Genomic DNA, 20677 nt, shown 5'->3' on the forward strand with positions numbered 1-20677 from the left:
GTGAGCTTGACAGCTGACTACACCTTCTGGTAGGCATAGTGCAGTGCCAATCTGTGCAGATTGGCTCCATCTCTATCCTCAATAAAGGCCCTCATCCCAAAATGTCAACATTTCGCTACACACATGGTGCCTGACACATTGGGACCCTTTACCAAATTATTTTGTTTTACCCCAGATTCCAACCTGCAGTCTCACGATCCTCCCCACTAGGAAAACTAACTGTCCATCATCACTTTTCACATCCAAGAGGGACTCACCATACAAAAAGACAATAAAACTAACCAAAAAAAACAACTTTTTTTTGCAGAAATTGAATCTAACATTATTATCATGAGCTCTGTGTTATGAGTGTTAAAATCAATTTTGGGTGATTGATTCAGCATTCTCTGTGTCATTTTGCACAATTCAGAAACTGAAAGATCTAAGGGTACTTACACTTGTGATCCAGAAGCACACGGAATGATTCAGTCCATTGCACAGCTTCCTCTGTTGACAACCTTTTGAAGATCCACCAAAGAATAACAATTATTATACTGACATGTCATTTGAGACATATGTATATACGTGTATAAAACAACACACACACACATATATATAGTATATGTGTGTGTGTAATGTGTGTGTATATATATATATATATATATATATATATATACACACAGACACCCATGCATACATGCATACATGCGCACACACACACATATATGTATATCTATCTATAAATATATATATATATTTTTTATATATACGTGAGAGAGAGAGAGAGAGAGAGAGAGAGAGAGAGAGAGAGAGAGAGAGAGAGAGACAGTCTATGCATGTGTGAGTATCTGTGTGTGTATATATAAATTTCAGCCTGACTGAGGCTGATTTTTTAAAATATATAATATCTCATTAAATCCTGTTGCCTCCTTCATACATCTAAAGGTATTGTATTATCAACCCTTAGGCTCCACAGGGCTCATCAGTACATAAACAGACCCATGCTCCACATGAACCTCCTCCCATCCCATCTCACCTCATCATCTCTCTTTTAATTTCCCCTCCCTGAGGTATTTTCCGAGCTTGTCATTGACTACTGCATATACCCTCTTCGTGTACTGTGTTTAGGTTAATGTGTGGAACCAGTTACTACCAGCATTTATTGACAGTGAAATACAGTTATTAACAACTCAAAAGTTATGGAAATATTCTGGGACACTGAAGTAGGAGATCACCTAATCTATTGAATAATGGAGCAGGTTTGATGGGCTCATTCGGCCAACTCCAGTTCCTGTTATATCCTGTCCAATCCACTTCAATAGATGGATCTGTTTCATTCTTATTAAAGAGCATTTCAAGTCAATCAAGTTCATTGTGATTTTGAGTGGTTTTGTTGGTTTTCACCGCCTTTCCAAAATTATACTTTTTAAGTTTTTTAGATGCTTAGAAATTTAAAGCTATTGTCATGGAATAGTTAAAAAGAGGTAGATATTTTCACATATTAAAAAGTTTAAACCTCAGATTTTTTTTTACAAGAAATTCACATTCGCCTGTCTGATATTCCAAGTTTTTTAAGTTTCTGGAAGGAACAACAGTTCCATGCAGCTTTTATGGCCAAATCCAGGGGATTTTCAATTTTAATGGATAAATCCCTACCTTTTATTAAACATAAGTTAATTAGTGATACCAGCGGTTAATTTGTTGTTTTATCTGGTAAATCATATAACAAGCTATATGTCTTTGTTAATATCTAAGCTCCTAATACAGATGACACTCAATGTTTTGAGCGTATTTTCTCTTCGTTACTAGATTTAAATATAGTACATACTCTTTGGTCATCGCCAGCAACTTCAATTGTTGGCTTGATCCAATACTCGACCATTCGTCTCACAAAACAACTAGTTTAAATAAGTCAGCTGTACTTATTAATACCTTTATGTTACAATCTGGTATTATTGACGTGTGGAGATTTTTAAAAACCCTGATGATAAAGAATTTTCCTTTTTTTCTAAAGTTCACCATACTGACATGTATTGATTACTTTCTCATGGATAAACAATTAATCCCTACTGTTGATTCTTGTAATTATGAAAGTATAATAATTTCTGACCACTTCCTAGTGGTTTAATCTTTTAATATCCCAGACTCTCCCAAGACTACAAGACAATGGTGATGTAGTCCTCTTTTATTATTGGACTCTGATTTTTTTTTGGATTTTATGAAAGATCAAATTGGCTTTCTTAAAATAAAAATACCTCTTCAGAGGTTTCTGACTGAATAGTCTGGGATGCCTTTAAAGCTTTTATTAGAGACCAAATAATTTCCTTTACTGCTAATCTTAGAAGGAAGGCAAACTCTGAGATAGAAGATTTGGCTTCTAAATTAAAACTTATTGACCAACAATATGCTACAACCCCGACACACGAGCTTTTTAGAAAGGGGGTTGAACTCAAAACTAGATATGATTTATTACTTACTTACTCTGTACAAGCCCAGTTATTAAAATCTATATCTAAATATTTGTCCATGGGGATAAGGTTGGTAAACTTATTACGAGCCAAATAAAAAGACAGATTTCTAAACACCTTATTGCTGAGATCCGTACAGCTGATGGTAAAATTACTAGCAATCATATTGAAATAAATGATATTTTTTATCAGTTTTATTCTAAATTATATAGATATGATCTTGCTCAAGAATGAGCTTCAGTATGGAAGTTAAATTGGAGTAGCCTATCTCACAGCAGGAGATTGCAGGCCATTAACTCTTCACAGTCTGGTTAAAGTCCTGGTCCAGATGGTTTCTCAGTGGTTTTATAAATCCTTTTCTTATTTATTAACAGCTTATTTGGATTCAGTTTTTACTCAATCTTAAAATAATGGACAATTGCCGCAAATATTTTATGAAGCTACTATTTCACTTATTTTAAAAAAGAATAAGGATCTCTTAGACTGTTGCTCTTATAGACTAATTTCTTTTTAAAACTTTGATGCTAAGATTTTATCTAAAATCCTAGCTTCTAGGTTACAAAATATAATGCCTCTCATTATTTCTGAGGATGAGAATGGATTTATGAAAGGACATTATTTACAATTCAATGTTCGTTGACTTATCTCGTCCTCTGAATGTATTGTCTCTCTTGAGTTCAATTTTTTCTAATTTAATTAATTCTAAATCTCTTAAACTATTTTAGGGGACCAGACAGGGTTGTTCTCTAGGTCCACTCTTACTTAGTTTGGCTTTGGAGTCATTAGGGTTGGCTTTTCAGCAATCAGCATATATTTCAGGAATCTCTGGAGCTTATTTCAGGAATCTCTGGAGCTGGGACTATCCATAAAATATCTCTTTATGCCGATGATCTTCTACTACATATATCCAGTCCTGATTGTTCAATTCTAAAGATCTTATCACTTCTCAATCAATTTGGTCAATTCTCAGTTACAAATTGAATTTGCAGATGAGTGAATTATTCCCTTTGGATTCTTCCCACTCTTTTGACTTTTCTATCCCTTTTAAAATTGTTAAAAATCAATTTAATTATCTAGCTATTAATATTATTTACTTACTTACTTTATTGAATCATGTATAAAGAAGTCCTTATCTCAATGGTCTCCTCTTTCGATGACTTTAATAGGGAGGGTTAATATTATTAAGATGAATATTCTGCCAACGTTTTTGTATGTTTTTCAAGCTGTCCCAATACAGTATTTGGTCCTCAATCTTTTCTTTTGATTCGTTAGATTCACTTATTTTCTTTTTTATATGGAAAAAGAAGCATCCCTGTTTGAAAATTTTTGCTTCAATATACTAAAAGGAATAAGGGCTTTGCATTACCTAATTTGAGACTTTATTACTGGGCAATGAACATTTGGATATATCATAATGAATATTCAGGTGCCTCAAGATGGATACATTAAAAGATACTCTTTTATCTCAATACTTGAGCACATTTGCCTTTTTCATTATCCAAATAAACAAATAACTTGGTAGTTAGATATTTTTTGCATATTTGGTTCCAATTTAGAAAACACTTTGATTATCATACATTTTTATTGATTATTCCAATATTTCATAATTCCTTTTTTTTAACCTTTATTCCAAGACACTGGATATACTCAATGGTCCAGGTTGTGTATTCAATATTTCTTGGCCATATATATAGACCAAAATTTTGCCTATTTTGAGCAATTGTCTTCCAAATTTAAATGACATAATCATCATTTTTTTTTGTTATTTACAGATTAGGAGCTTCTTAAATTCCTTAACGTTGAGGCTTCCACAAGATTTAAGTTTTCATCTTATCTGGTAAGTCTATAATTTTAGACCTAATCAGATAGGACTGCTTTCAGCCCTTTATGAACTACTTTTAAGATTCAGTGATAGTTCCTTATCTAACATTAAGAAAGTTTGGGAACATGACTTTCAACAATTGTTTGCTGAAGATACATGAGATAATATTTTGAAAAATGTACATTCATCATCTCTCTGTGCTAGACATTCTTTATTACAATTTAAAGTAGTCCATAGGGCTCACGATTCCAAAGCTAAATTTTACCCCAATATCTCATCTAAATGTGATAAGTGTACAACTCAGGAAGGTACTTTATATCATATGTTCTGTTATGTCCCTCCTTTTGTAACTACTGGAAAGAGGTATTTAGTACACTATCTTTAAATCTTGATATAAATCTGACCCTGAGCCCTTTTATTGCTATTTTTGGAATGAGTGGACCAACAGACTTAATTTTGACTCCATCTCAATTCCATGTGGCTGCTTTTGTTTCCCTGATTGCTGGAAGACTCATTTTGCTGTGGTGGAAAGATCGTGTCCCTCCCACACATACACAATAGTAATTGGATTTGATGGCATCCTTCTCTTTGGAGAAAATTAGGTGCTCAACTACTAAAATGAGGACTAATTTTTTTTTTCTCTCTGGGGTTCCTTTTTTCAATTATTCTCAAAATTTATAGATCAATTATTTTTGGTCTGTGTTAATTTAATTTCTTTTTATTTTCCTTTTTTTGAACTTATTAGCATCAAAATCAGTAGTTGATGCCTGACTTTGCTCATTTAAAAGGTTGGGCTTAGAAATTAGACTAGCAATAAATGTTTTTCTTTCTTTTTTAATCAGTAACATGGATCATATGTGTCGTGTTTACCATTGTTTACTATCTATCATTTTATTTTATTTTTAGTTAACATTATTTCCCTGATATCATTTTTCTCAAAAAAAAACAATAAAGAGATGGGAAAGAAAGATCATTTCATCCCATCAGTTCCTTTTCACAATGTTTTTTTATTGTACAATTGATCTGGCCATATGGATCAGACCTCTCGGCCCTTTGAGCCTGCTCCATCATTGAAGCACATCAAGAATCTGCATTTCACATCTGTCTGTGTACACCTTTCAGCCCCATGTGTTTTGAGAATCGACCAACAACTCCTTCAAAATATCTCTATTAGCCTTTGAGGAAAAGAGATCCAAAAACTCACAACCTCTCCAGGAGAACTAAAATTCATATTATCTCTGTCTTAAATGAGCAGCCATTTTTTTTGTGAAACAATGGTCCTCCACAGTTCTAGATTCTCCCACAAGAGAAAGCTCTTCCCTGCTTCCATTCTTTCGCGAACCCTCAGGATCTGTGCACGCGCGTGTGTGTATGTGTGTTTATACGTCTGTGTACATGTCAGTGTGTTCCATCTATACGTTCTGCTGCCTTGCAAAAACAGCCAACATATTAAAAGACTCACCCCATCCTGACCACATTCTATTTACCCCCTCCAATCAGGAATAAGATTCACAAATGTGAGGTCACACGCCATCATATTCAATGGCAGTTTTTCCCCACTTTTATCAAACTCAAAATAGTTAAATAATGTTGCCGCCTTTGGTCCATATTAACTGATAACTCTACTGTGTCTTGTTGTTTTACTGGTCTGCTCACAAAACAACATCTATTGCTGCATCTTGGTTCATGTAACTAAAATAAACTTGAACAAACTTTATTTCTCTATGTATCATTAATGCCAGTGGACATTCAATCAGGAAGTGGGTGACAATATTGCCCATTCATTGCCTTGCTCAGGACCTGAGCTTGATGAAAGGACCACTCAGAGAAGGTTATAATTGGATGTTAGGTGACTGCCAGTACCTCAGTAATATCATCTTGTCCTGTTTTACTTCTTCCCTCTTCCTCACAGCCTGCCTTCATGAAGTGATAGAGTTCTATGTGTCCACCTATGGTAGTCCTCCAGTGCCCTTTCCCACTAAAGCCGAGTCAGCAATAGCCCACTATGTCTCAAAATACATTGTTATGTGTGTGGTCTGCCAGATGGAGATGCGCTGTTTTAGCTAAAAGGGCTAATGACTGTGAATTACTGTATATTATTGCTGTCTGCACATCTGCTATGGCCTGCTGAAAGCAAAAAAATGAGATCTAATTTACTCATCTTGGAATCAATCTGCCTTTCAGCTTATAAATAATGATTGATGAAACAGCAAAAATAAAGATCCAATCGGCAAAATCAGATTTTAACATTTTCCAAAATTTGTTTGCCTGTATTTTCATTATAAAAACAGTTTGCCCTTTATCAGCCACCAAACCAACCCCACCAAAAAAATATTTTTAGAAATTAAATCTCTGCTTCAAGTCAGAAAATGTGTGTTGTCTCATTGCCCCAGAACCTCAGAACAAGTGCTGCCATTTCACCAGGTCTCAGCTGCCCTGAACCTCAATTCTATTAACCTGGCTTGCACCCACATCACTCAGTAATTAATCCAGCAGATCCCAGCATTGTCACAGTTTAGACAAGAAAGTGAGTTTAATACTTCCTACTACTTAAAGCTAATGACAAGTCATCAGCATTGATCTAAAGTAACCAGCTTTACTGTAATAAATTACAAGTAGCTAATGAAGAACTATAAATGACTGAGATTGAGTCACTTCTAAAGAGGCACTATTGAAGTATCTGCCAAGCACTTTCCCACTCTGTTTGCAAACAATAATGCGATGATGTATACAGCGTTGCATGATCTAGCAGTATAAAGGATGTTTGTTTCTTCCTGCAGTTTGGCAGAAACATTTTCCTGAATGCTTTAAAAAAAAATTGGATGGACCATTTGATTTCTTTTCCCATGCTCCCCAGTAGCAATACTTACTTCAAACACCTGATTGGCTTCTCATGTTTATTGGGGAGGAAAGCACTGAAGTCGCTGTAGGAGTCGGATTTGTGTGATAAGCATCCCAGTCGAGTCTTCATTGCTTTGGCCCTGTGAGAACACACAACAGTCCCAGTCTTTCAATGGAATTCTTGTTTTCCGGTGCTGCACAAAGTGATATATTTAACAAGAGGAGTATACGCTGCAAGGATCAGAATGAATTTCTTCAAAACATCAGCACTGATCCAAAAATAACAGGGCTGGGGGAGATTAAATCCATGTAATGGCAAAAGAGATCATCATTAATTTTACAATTTTATTTTTTTAACTCGATTATTTTTCCCCACTTTCTTGGCTCAAATAGGAGTGGGGATAGGCATAAATGTAAATTTAGGGCCTAGGAAATGGAAAGAATGTGAAAATATGCACAGTAGCATTGCACCGGGGTGTAGAGGAGCCAGCCTTTCAGTTGCAAACATTGATTTAAAGAAATAAGGATAGTTTGGGAGAAGTAATTAAAATGGGAGGTGAGTGCTCTATCATTCCAGATCAGAATATGTTGGGTCTGAGAAGTTCCCGTTGTGGGGAATCAATCCAAGATCAAGTTTCAATTTTATGGTGTCTGATGCCAGAATCTTGCCAGTTGTATCTATTTGGCATGTGTTGCCTGGGAATTATTCAGCTCAAAACTGGCCTGAACTTGATCCTTGAAGGTCAGGTGCTGTGTCAGAAGAATCACATGGGACCTGTGGAATCCATCCTACAGGGCTGCCAATTTTCTCTTAAGTGCTGGCACGATGTTCAAAATGGTATTATTGACAATGCTAGTACAGCAATCATTTCACGAGGTTTATTGATTTTGGTTCCCACAGATAGATGAAGAAACTTAATTGTGAGGACGTCGGTGGGGGACAGTGGGCCAAGGAGAGTGTAAGGATTGTGGGGGCACGATTTGAAACATAGGGCTGAGGTGATGATCTGGAGGGGAATTCCATCAGAGAAATGATTGGGGAGATCAAATGTAGAGGTGTGGGGTAAGAAGGCCTGAGGACATTGGTGGGAAGGAGAAGCAAAATACTGCAGGTGCTGGTAATCCTAAATAAAACAGACCTCAGTAGGTCAGGTTGCATCTTTGGAGATGGGCAGTGGTTAGATTTTCAGTTTAGTGATCTTTTGTTTCTGATAATCTTGATGAACCATCATAAAACAAATGTTACAATTTTTTTTCTCTCCACAGCAGTTGAATTCAATATTTTCTATTGGCATTTTAAATTTCCAGCAGTATTTTACTTTTGAGTTACTTAGTTCATTCCACTGATCTGCATCACCATCTTGGTTATCTTCACTGACCAGATACAGGATATCAATGAGAGCTAAAAGCTTAGTCAGTGTGTTAATTAGTCTGGTCCTTGTGGATGAAGTTCACTGACATAATTTGTGCCCATCTCAATAAGCTTATGTTTGCACATACCTTTAACTGAATTCTACAAAGCACACACAATCGAGCAATCTGGTTGGCTGGTGCCAGAACAATCTTCTTGTTTTCAGGATCAAAGACCAGGGAGCTTATTGATGAATTTAGGAAGGAGAGAGAGAAGGACCAAGCTCCTTCCTGCATCGATGGGAAGGAGGTGGAGAAAGTTGAAACCCTCAAGTTTTTATGGGAGTCCATATTTTAGAAAACTTCCCTCGAGTCTATAGAGGCAAATGGGAGGAAAGCACACACACACACACACACACACACACACACACACACACACACACACACACACACACACACACACACACACACACACACACACACACACCCCTTTACTATCTACTTGGCATGTTATCAGATACTCTATCAAACTTCTACAGCAGCACTGTGAAAAATATGCTGACTGGTTGCATTATGGTTTAGTATGGTAATTCAGGTGTCCAGGAACACAGAAGGCTGCAGAGGTAGCAAATCCGTCACTGCTCCAACTTCTCTTCCATAGAAGACATTTATGTGAGCTGCTGCCTCAAGGAGGCACCCAACATCATTAGGACCCCATCACCCTGGTCACAACCTCTTCTCGCGGCTACTTTCGGACAGATGTTACAGAAGCCTCTAGGTACAAGAATGGTTTCCTTCCAACAGCTATCAGGCTCTTGAATCTGCCTTTGGTACAATAATCAGAGCCTACACAAAAGGAATATCTGCACTTTTGCATCACCTTTGTTTGCACCAGGATTACTGTGAATATTTGAGTGAAACATGAAAGTCTACAGAGGTAGTGAGTGTAGTAAAAACACAATGCTGGAGAAACTCAGCAGGCTGCACAGTGTACTTTATATAACAAAGATAAAGATATATAATCATTCATCAAGATATGAGCAAAATGTAGGCAAGTGCTTGAATAAAATGGTGCAGGGGAGGGGCAGGAATGGAGCACAGACCCAGAGGTAAGAGGTAATAGGTGGATAAGGGAGGGAGGGCACGAGAAAGCAGGGGAAGGGAAAATAGCTCTGAATAGAGAGGGAATGAGTAGAGAGCTGGGGGAAAGGTTAGGAAAGAGAGGAAGAACTGAGAGTGGTCTAGCAGAAACTGGATGTCGACGGTAATCCCGTCCAGTTGGAGAGTGTCCAAACGTAATATCAGGTGTTCCTCTTCCAATTTACAGGTGGCTATGGTTTGGCGGTGAATAAGGCCATCGACAGACATGCTGGCAGGGGAGTGGGGTGTAGAAGTGAAATGGTTGGCTCCTGTCATTGATGTGGACAGAGCAAAGATGCTCAGCGAAGTGATCTTCCAGTCTGTGTCCAGTCTCTCCGATGTAGAGAAAGGCACAACAGGAGCACCAGATGCAGTACATGACACCCAGAGGATTCATAAGTTGAATGTTGCTTCAATGGGAAGAACTGTTTGGGGCTCCATATGGTAATGAGGAAGGAGGTGTGAGCACACGAAGGCCTGTTGTGGCCTTCTCTACATCGGAGACCCTGGACATAGACCAGAAGATTGCTTTGCTGAGCACCTTCATTCTGTCCACATCATGACAGGAATCTCCCGGAGGTTAACCATTTCAATTCTTCGCGAACCTCCCCCGCTGACATGTCTGTCCATGGCCTCATTCACCGCCAAACCAGGACCACCTATAAATTGGAGGAACATCACCTAATATTTCAACTGGGCACTTTCCAAACAGTTGGCATGAACATCGACATCTCCAGTTTTTGCTAGACCACTCCCCATTCTTCCTCTCTTCCCCATCCTTCTGTCTCCATTTCTCTAGCTTTTCACCCCTTCCCTCTCCATTCACAGAGCAATTCCCCCTCCTCCTGCTGGCCGTTATGCTCTCTCTTCATTATCCGCCAATTAATTCTTAATTGTAGGCCTGTGGCACCACCCCCCCATTAATTTTTATTCAGACACTTGCCTACATTTTGCTCGTATCTTGATGGAGGGCTCTGGCCCAAAGCTTTGGTTATGTACCTTTATCTTAGCTATATAACCTTCTTTTCAATCTTCTTCAGCATGATGCTGAACCAAGCCATGAAAGACCCCAACAATGAAGACGCTGTTTACATCCGGTACCGCACGGATGGCAGTCTCTTCAATCTGAGGCGCCTGCAAGCTCACACCAAGACACAAGAGAAACTTGTCCGTGAACTACTCTTTGCAGACGATGCCACTTTAGTTGCCCATTCAGAGCCAGCTCTTCAGCGCTTGACGTCCTGCTTTGCGGAAACTGCCAAAATGTTTGGCCTGGAAGTCAGCCTGAAGAAAACTGAAGTCCTCCATCAGCCAGCTCCCCACCATGACTACCAGCCCCCCCACATCTCCATCGGGCACACAAAACTCAAAACGGTCAACCAGTTTACCTATCTCGGCTGCACCATTTCATCAGATGCAAGGATCGACAATGAGATAGACAACAGACTCGCCAAGGCAAATAGCGCCTTTGGAAGACTACACAAAAGAGTCTGGAAAAACAACCAACTGAAAAACCTCACAAAGATTAGCGTATACAGAGCCGTTGTCATACCCACACTCCTGTTCGGCTCTGAATCATGGGTCCTCTACCGGCATCACCTACGGCTCCTAGAACGCTTCCACCAGCGTTGTCTCTGCTTCATCCTCAACATTCATTGGAGCGACTTCACCTCCAACATCAAAGTACTCGAGATGGCAGAGGCCGACAGCATCGAGTCCACGCTGCTGAAGATCCAGCTGCGCTGGGTGGGTCACGTCTCCAGAATGGAGGACCATCGCCTTCCCAAGATCGTGTTATATGGCGAGCTCTCCACTGGCCACCGTGACAGAGGTGCACCAAAGAAGAGGTAGAAGGACTGCCTAAAGAAATCTCTTGGTGCCTGCCACATTGACCACCGCCAGTGGGCTGATAACGCCTCAAACCGTGCATCTTGGCACCTCACAGTTTGGCGGGCAGCAACCTCCTTTGAAGAAGACCGCAGAGCCCACCTCACTGACAAAAGGCAAAGGAGGAAAAACCCAACACCCAACCCCAACCAACCAATTTTCCCCTGCAGCCGCTGCAACCGTGTCTGCCTGTCCCGCATCGGACTTGTCAGCCACAAACGAGCCTGCAGCTGACGTGGACTTTTACCCCCTCCATAAATCTTCGTCCGCGAAGCCAAGCCAAAGATAATGCTGCGTGACCTGCTGACTTACTCCACGTTAAGTTTTTATTACTGTGAATATTTGTTATGTATCTAGCCTATATATTTATTATTTTTTTTAACTTAATTCAATTACTTTACTATTATAGCTTTTCTTTAAAAGTACCTGTTCCTGTAACAATTTCATTGCATGTATATATTGCACAATCTGTACAACAATAAACTCATCATCATTTGGCGCTCAAGAGAGTAGAAATAGTGAAATCTGGAGTAAAAGCAAATTGTGGGAAGAACTTAATGTATTGTGCAGTGACAGGCATTGGGGAAAGGAACATGGATGTTTCCAGCTGAGTCCCTGCATCAAGACTGAATATTTATGAATATTCATTGTATTATATAAGCTTCTTTGAAAGCAAGACAGCTGAATTTTATTGGAGTTGCAGTGAACTGGAATTCATTGTATTGTTCAGATGGCTGGCTCCTCCCCTGGCTCCACCCTCACCTCTCCTAATATAAACCCTGGGTTTCCCATCTTACCTCAGATTCACCTGAGGACTATTGTATCTACCAGTCATTGATTGTAAGTTATTAAAAGTGTGTTTGTCCTCCTCACTTGTCTCTTGAGGGCAATCAGTCACATTACAACTTAATAGCTTAACTTTGAAGCAGGTTGGAAGCCCTGTTGAAGCCAGGCATGTTCCAGGTCGACCTTCTGTCCCCTGAGGCCTTGGAGGAATTTGCCTACTAGCTGGTGTGCCTCCAGCCCTACCTGATGGCCACACAAGACGTCTTCAACTTGGATGGTCTACAGAATCGGCACTTCTCTCTTGATTCAGCCCCAAAAGGTATGCTGTCATCAGAGACTGTATTACCTACGAGTCAGCCATAAAAAGCTTGAAGGCCCATTACATGAGACCTCAGAATGATGTGCTGATGAGGCACTGACTCTCTCAATGTCGGCAGCATCTGGGTGAATTGCTGGACAATTATGTCCTTGAACTGTGGGCCCTGACTAGAAAATGCCACTACGAAGTAGCCACAGCCTGGATGAGAGAGGAGGAACAAATCCAGGATACCCTCATGGCAGGGGTGAGGTCAAGGTACGTAAAGCAGCAATTGCTGGAGTTGGGGAAGAAAGACTTGGCCAGCACCCTGGACCTGGCGAAAGCGCTCAAGCAGGCTCAACTGGGAGCTGACGACCTCACAAGCTAAAGTAGCGCCCTTTCAGAGGACTAAGTCATTGGAGCACCTGTCACCCCCAGAGCCCCAGCGCCAACTGCTGCTACTTCTGTGGACAGGCACAATGCCCCCATGCCCGATGCCCTGTGAAGGACTGTGTGTGCTCAGGATGCAGTAAGCGAGGGCACTGGGTGAAGGTCTGCTGGGCTAAAGGGAACCAAAGAGGGTGACTGCATGTGCGGCCTACAAATTGACATTCGACCCATGCCAGAGTCCTGAAGGACCAGCCTTAGCCTCTCCATGCTGTTCTCCATCAGCATCTTGCACCTCATGGAGGGACCCACCCCCAGAGGTGAAGCTACGGTGGCTATCTTGCCGCACCTTGTAGTCGACACCATCTTGCCTGCCCGCGGGCCAAGAGGAGAGAATCGACATCAGTATGGGGAGGGGCAGGGTTTCCAGAGAACTGGCATCAGTCATCCTGAATCAGACAATACCTCACCAATTGAATAACTCGACGATGGAGGTGAGGGTAAACGGATATTTGACTGATTGCTCCATTGAGAGCTCTATAAACTTTGCAACATCTCTGCAGTACAACTTAAGAGTGTACCCGATGGACTATCATATTTTCCTAGCTTTGCACTCGCACTCTGTAATAATCCAGGGGTATTGTATAGTATATCTAATTGTAAAAGTGGGGGGCGGAATTTTGTAAGTTCCAACTATATGTACTGAAGGATTTGTGTGCTCCTGTTTTGCTGGACCTGGACTTCCTGTGACACCTTAAAAGCATGGCGATGCAGTACCCTGGCCCACTTCCTCTAATCACAGTGCGGAACAGATGGTTCCAAAAGCCGGATACCACATGCATTCTCTCCACTCTAAATATTGATCCCCTCCACTGTTTCCGAACCTGACTCCCAATTGCAAACCAATAGCTACAAAGAGCAAGCGATACAGTGCGGGGGATCGGGAATTTATCAGAGCCGAGACCAGCGGCTGCTCAAAGGAAACATCATTGAACCTAGCAACAGCCCGTGGAGAGCCCAGGTGGTAGTCATGAAAGAGGGAGAAAAGTCCAGGCTAGTGATTGACTATAGCCAAATAATTAATCGCTTCACAATCCTGGATGCATAACCCCCTCCCTTGAATTTTGGACATGGTAAACAAAATTGTGCAGTACCGGGTCTATTTGAACATCGACCTGAAAGCTGGATATCATCTGTTACCGATCCATTCCGAGGACCACCCTTACAGAGCATTTGAGCCATGGATGGCTCTATCAGTTCCTGAGGGTCTCTTTTGGCATCACCAATGGGGTCTCGGTCTTCCAGAGACAGATGGACAAAATGGTCAATGAGTACAGGTTGAAGGCCACCTTCCCTTATCTCGACAGTATCATCATTTGTGGATGCTCTCTGGAAGGCCATGATGCCATCCTCTAGAGGTTTCTTCACATGGCCAAGGCCCTGAACCTTATGTACAACTCCAGTAAGTGCTTGTCCTGGAAGAAACATCTGGCGATTCAGGACTATGTGGTGGAGAATGGTGTCATTATCCCTGAGCCCGATCGAATGCACCTCCTGTTATACCTCCCGATCCCAAGGACCATGAAAGCCTTAAAGAGGTTCGTGAGCTTCTTCTCCTACTACACCTATTGGGTCCCTAACTATGCAGATTAAGGTCTGCCCTCTTAAAGTCCACCTCTTTCCATTGTTGGCCGAAGCCCAGGTAGCTTTTGGTTATGTTCAGACCAACATCTCAAATGCCACCATGCATGCAGTGGACAAGAATGCACCCTTCCAGGTGGAAAGCAATGCCTCTGACTTTGCTCTGGCCACTACCCTTAACCAGGCGAGGAGGCCAGTTGCCTTTTTCTCCTGCACCCTACAAGGCCATGAGCTTCTGAACTCAACAGTGGAGAAGGAGGCCCAAACCATCATAGAGGTCGGCAGAAAATTTATACTGCTCTCCGACCAGCGATTGATCGGTGGCATTCAGGTTTAATAATGCATAAAGGGGAAAAAAAAATAATAAGATTACTAGTGGAGGATCAAACTCTCCACCTATAATTATGACATGGCATACAGGCCAGGTACTGTCAATGAACCTCCAGATGCCCTGTCAAGAAGAAGCTGTGCCTCTGCACACACTGGCTATTTGTGATCACTGCACGATGAGCTTTGCCACCCGCGTGGCTCATTTCGTCAAGGCATGCAGCCAGCCCTACTCCATTGAGGATATCAGGGAAATTAACAGGTCCCACCAGGTCTGAACGGAGAGCAAGCTGCATTTCTACCTCCCCGACAAAGCGCACCTGATAATGGTATCCCGTCCCTTCGAACGATTCAGTGTCAATTTCAAGGGTCCCCTCCCTTCCACTAAAGGAAATGTGTATTTTCTCAATGTCATCGATGGGTATTCACGTTTTCCATTCACCATTCCCTGCCCAGACATGACCACCACCACGGTCATCAGGGCCTTGCACTCTATTTTTGCCCTGTTCGAGTATCCCAGCTATATCCATAGCTACGCCAGAGCGAAGAGCTACGCCAGTACCCGCTTGTTGCCTCAAGCAGGACGACTAGCTACAATCCCCGGGGGACGGACAAGTTGAAAAAGAGAATATGACTGTATGGAAGGCCATGAAATTGGCTCTCTGGTCCAAAGGCCTTCCAGACTCGCATTTGCAAGGAGTCCTATCCATGCCATAAGGTCGCTCCTCTGCACGGCAGCCAACACAACTCCTCACGAGCTTATGTTTACATTCCAGAGGAAATCCATGTCTGGGTTTGGCTGATGGCACCAGGGCCAGTCCTGCTGAGAAAGCATGTGAGGAGGAGCAAGACAGACCCCCTGATTGAGAGGGTGCACCTGCTGCACGCCAACCCAATGTATGCATACATGGCATACCCTGATGGCAGAGAGGACACAGTCTTGATCAGAGACCTGGCACCCTTTGGTACTGAGGATCCGATGGCTCAAGTGTGCCAGGAACTACCGAGTAGCCCACTCAGGACCCCAGAGGACACCACTCAGGAAGTGGTCCAATTTATTCCATGACCTGAGCCACTGACCCGCGAGACCCACTGACCCTGTACCGCAGGGAGTCCAGGAAGTTTGGCAAGCCTAAAGTCCTCCAGTACTGCGGTGCTCGACCAGAATTACCAGACTCCCTGATAGACTTAACTTGTAAATATTTGTAAAGTATTTTTTTTAATGAATGGTCTCTGTTTTTCACCCTCAGGCTCAATTCTGAAGGAAGGGATGAATGCAGTGAACTGGAATTCACTATGTATTGTTCAGATGGCTGGCTCCTCCCCTAGCTCCACCCTCCCCTCGCCAATATAAACCCTGGTTTTCTCACCTTATTTCAGATTCACCTGAGGATATTGTGCCTACTGGCCATTAAAAGCATGTTTGTACTCCTCACTTGTCTCTGAGTGCAAACAGTCGTGTTAAAGGAGTCACAATATCTAAGCCTATAAGTCTATGGAAGAGGCAAGGTCAATTTCAACACTGGTCCATTTGGTGTTCGAAATGCACATTTAGCTTTTATGTAAATGCATATACATGCAATGCATCGAGAATTTAAGAAGTTTCTGTCCCCAATTTTGATAGGTGTTGATATGCAGAGTAAAGATATTTCAAATTGCGGATATTCACTGTTTCATTGTAGGGCATTTGCACACAGAGGGTGATAAATAGGTAGAACAAGCCACCAGAGGAAATAGGAGAGGTGGGCACAATTACAGCATGTAAAAGACATTTAAACAGGTACGAGGATAAGAAAGGTTTTGAGGCAAATGGGACTAGCTCAGATAGTCAACTTGGGTGAGGTGAACGTTGGGATGAATTGCCTGCTTTTATGCTGTTTAACTCTAAAACATCAAAGAGTGAACATATCTGCTGCAGAATCACATTTACAACCTCCCCTGTTTTTATTTGAGAAGAATGCCAAGGAATCAAAGTCCATGGTAATTTTCCAAGTCACCACCCAGTCCCACTGGGTTCTATTGGGTCCATGAGGGTCCCACATTTATATATTGCCTCCTTTCTCTTATAACCCTGTCAGTAGGAGGAGTATTAGCTCATTCCATGAGTAAACTGGCACAACCTTAATACAAATAAAGTTCAGAATAGCCCTCAGAACAAGGTCACCAAGAATAAAGTTGAATCCCACTGAATTTAACATCAGCTTTCCTTTATTTACCTTTATGCATTTTAAGATCTCCAGCACCTCTTCTTCAAAACATCACTATTTATTTCACTGATTTGCATGGAATGGGCTGTCAGAGGAAATGGTTGAGGCAAGTAATATTGCAATGTTTTAGAAAAAAATTGGACAGATGCATAGATAGGATGGGTTTAGAGGGATACGGGCCACACACAAATAGGTGGAACTAGTGTAGGTGGGACATTTTGGTCAGCACAGGCAAGTTAGGCTGAAGGGCCTGTTTCCATGCTGGATCACTTTTTGACTCTCAGTGAATTTAATTATGAGTTCAATGGCCAGTGGAGCTATAATGTGGGGAGGAGCCATGTTTGCATTATGCAGCAGGAGATGGGATATGAAGAGAGCAAGTGCTTAAGATTTGCATGCCTGTATGGATTCCTCTGAAGCTGCTACGAAATGGCCCCACTATGAACTGTGTGTACCTTCCTCAGCTTTGACCCAGGTCGAGCATTCACAACACAAATAATGGCGTGTCAAAATTACAGAAAAACAAACCTTTTCAAAGTTGCTCTAGGCAGCTGAACAATTACAGTTGCTCATGCCAGGGATTGAATTCAGTTTGCATTCCCTCTCCCAGTCGACTTGACACTTCTTGGCCCATGTCCTCTTTCATTATCATATTTCACATTGTGTGCCATCCTGTCACCCATTATGTAACATATTATTTCCTCATCACATTAAGAAACACTGCCTTTTTATTCCATGCTGCCTCACAATAGGGAATGAATGTGGAGATCGGTTAGTCACCCCCATTGCCTCCATACCCTGCTTCCCATTTTAAACCACATTTCCCTCCTTTCATCATTCCCAAACACATGTCCCCCATCAATAGGCTCTTACCCTTCTGCTATTCTTGTTATTCGACTAAATCCTAGACTTCTTGACACTTCCTCAGGATTAAGGCTGACTTCCCTCCGGAACGTGGATGCTTAGACTATGAGGCGACTGAGGATGCAAACTTGGATGCGTGCACACACAGACACGCACATGTGCACACACTCACACACACACACACACACACACACACACACACACACACACATAGATTCACTTGCATGTGCACACACAGACAGATGCACATATATACTCTGCAGGCACTCACACACATATGATCTCAACCCACGTACTCTCTATATGCACATATGCTTTCTATCCACAAATGATAATGAGTCTATTTTCAGGAGTAAAACACAAAAGTCTGTGCTTGAAGTAAAAACACAATGCTGAAGAAACTCAGCAGGTCAAACAGTGTACTTCATGTAGCAAAGATAAAGATACATAACTGACATTTTGGGCTTGAGCCCTTCATCAAGGTATGAGCAAAATGTAGACAGGGTCTTGAACCTGGGGAGGAGGGGCAGTCCCAAAAGCAGGAAGTAACAAGTGGATAAGGGAGGGAGGGCACACCAGCAAACAAGGGGATGGGGATGGCACTGTGACTAGAGAGGGAAGTGGGTGGAGAGTTGGAGAAAAGAAAAAGAGGGATGAAGAAGAGAGGGAGAAACAGAAGAAGTCAACGCTAAGGCTATCTGGTTGCACATTGCCAAGATGGAAAATTAGGTGTTATTCCTCCAATTTATGGGTCGTCTTGATTTGACAGTACATGAGTCCATGGACAATCAAGTCAGCCCAGAGTAGGGTGAAGAATTGAAATGATTGGCTACTGGGAGATCCCTCTCACTGATGTGGACAGAGTGACGGTGTTCAGCGAAGTGATCTCTCATTCTATGTCCAGTTTCTCCAATGAATTCTGGATACAGTAAATGACTCAATGCAGATACATGAGTTTTGCTTCACTTGGAAGGACTGTTTGGGGCCCCAAATGGTGGTAAGGCAGGAGGTGCAGCCATAGGGGAAGGTGCCAAGGAGATGATAAATGGGAAGGGTTGAGTGGATGAGGGAGTGGTCCCTAAGGAAGGTGGCGAGGGGAGGGGAGGGGAAGGTGTGTCTGGTGGTGGGATCATGTTTTAGGTGACAGAAATTATGGAGGATAACGTGTTGGATGCGGAGTCTGGAGGGGTAGTAAGTGAGGACAGGGAAATCCTGTTTTTGTTGCAAATAGGGGCTGAGCTGGCCAGGGCAGATGAGCCAGAAATGGAGGAGATGCGAGTAAGGGGTGAATTGATGAAGGTGGAGGGAAAGCCAAGTATTTGGAAGAAGGAGGGCATTTCGGATGATGTGGAATGGAAGACCTCATCTTGGGAACAGATAGGACGGAGATGGAGGATTTGAGAGAAAGGAATAGAAAAAATAGATAAAAGCAGAGAAGTGTAGTGAAGATGGTTTTTGGAGTTAATAGGTTTGTAAAAATTATCGTCTTCTGAGATGGAGACAGAGAGAAATCAAGAAAGGGGAGAGTGTCGCCAGGGATGGACCCAGTGAATTTGAGGCCAGGGTGAAAGTTAGCAGCAAAGTGTATTATGAGTCTATTGTCATCCATTTTGTATAATGGACATGTTCTTCACAATCTTTCCTGGCTGCAGGCAAACAGGTACTTCATTAAAATAAAAACGATAGCATGCCTTAAACTAAATTAAAAAGGAGGTAATAAATAGATAGTTAGATAGATAGTTAATAAATATTCACCATTACTAGAGTGTGAGAAACAAAAGTACTCCCGAGGTTAAGATTTCTGCCCTTAATTTCACAACTTTCCTCTCCCAAATCCATCCAACATATTCCTTCCTTCTGACATCTCTCATAGCTCCCAACCCTCCTTTTCACTCCCATTCCTCATTCTCTCATCTCCTGACCCCAACGGTCCAGCTTTTCACCCTCCGCCTCTCGCTTCTCTAACTGTCACGTCACCTCCAATAATCCTGCTTCCCCTTCCTACTTAACCCACTCATCTCCAAACCCACTCACCTTCCCTCCTCTGGCCCCCGCTCTCATTGTTGCTGGGGAAGAGAAGGCTTGTCAACATTTCGCGTGAACTGTATGCAGAGCCGTGAGGTAAGATATTTTCCATGTTCCTGAGGCAATAGTTTGGAACAATTAGGATGCTGTCCCTGATCCCAATCAATAGCTCAAACAAGGAGGGAGCAGTACAATCCACCTGGATATAATCATTAAGCTGACAGTCTCCTATTAATGCCGCTTACTGGCTTCCCAGTCCTTGGAATAACTGGAAGTTTAAAGTGTCACTGGTGGGCCAGAGGTGTGTTCCTCCCATCACATAGCTACGACCACCGAAGTTTCTATCTTTCCTCAGCGATGCAGAAAGTAAGGTTTTTGGTGCATATGTACATTGTAGATAGAAGGCATATGGGCAGATGGAGCTGTGGATAGCGATCATGTGTATAAATACTTGCAGAGAGTATATACAGTATGTGCACCTGCTTGCATGAGTACGTGTGTGTGTCCATGTGCATTTGCATACTTGATGTCCTCACATTAAAAGAAATCATGTACAGGGAACATCCATGTCATGGAGGAAGATCAGTCTTAATCCTGAGGCAGTGCCGAGAAGTCTGGGATTGTGTTGATAAACAAAATTAACAGGAGAGTAGGA

At 41.9% G+C, this 20677-nt stretch overlaps 1 protein-coding gene across 4 annotated transcripts in view; it reads right to left on the reverse strand.

Annotated features, from left to right (window-relative positions):
- LOC138762716 (regulator of G-protein signaling 8-like) overlaps nt 1–20677 on the reverse strand; it is a 63782-nt gene that overhangs the window by 11838 nt on the left and 31267 nt on the right. For 3 of the 4 annotated variants that reach the window (XM_069936297.1, XM_069936299.1, XM_069936298.1), the window contains 2 exons: nt 7140–7250; nt 436–497 (listed from right to left, as the gene is read on the reverse strand). In XM_069936297.1, the coding sequence (XP_069792398.1) occupies nt 436–497; nt 7140–7250 (173 nt within the window). Of the gene's footprint in view, nt 1–435; nt 498–7139; nt 7251–17661; nt 17766–20677 lie in introns of those variants that run through there. The other variant, XM_069936300.1, reaches the window with a different exon arrangement.

The sequence above is a fragment of the Narcine bancroftii genome, chromosome 5, assembly GCF_036971445.1.
Source record: "Narcine bancroftii isolate sNarBan1 chromosome 5, sNarBan1.hap1, whole genome shotgun sequence".
NCBI lineage: Eukaryota > Metazoa > Chordata > Chondrichthyes > Torpediniformes > Narcinidae > Narcine > Narcine bancroftii.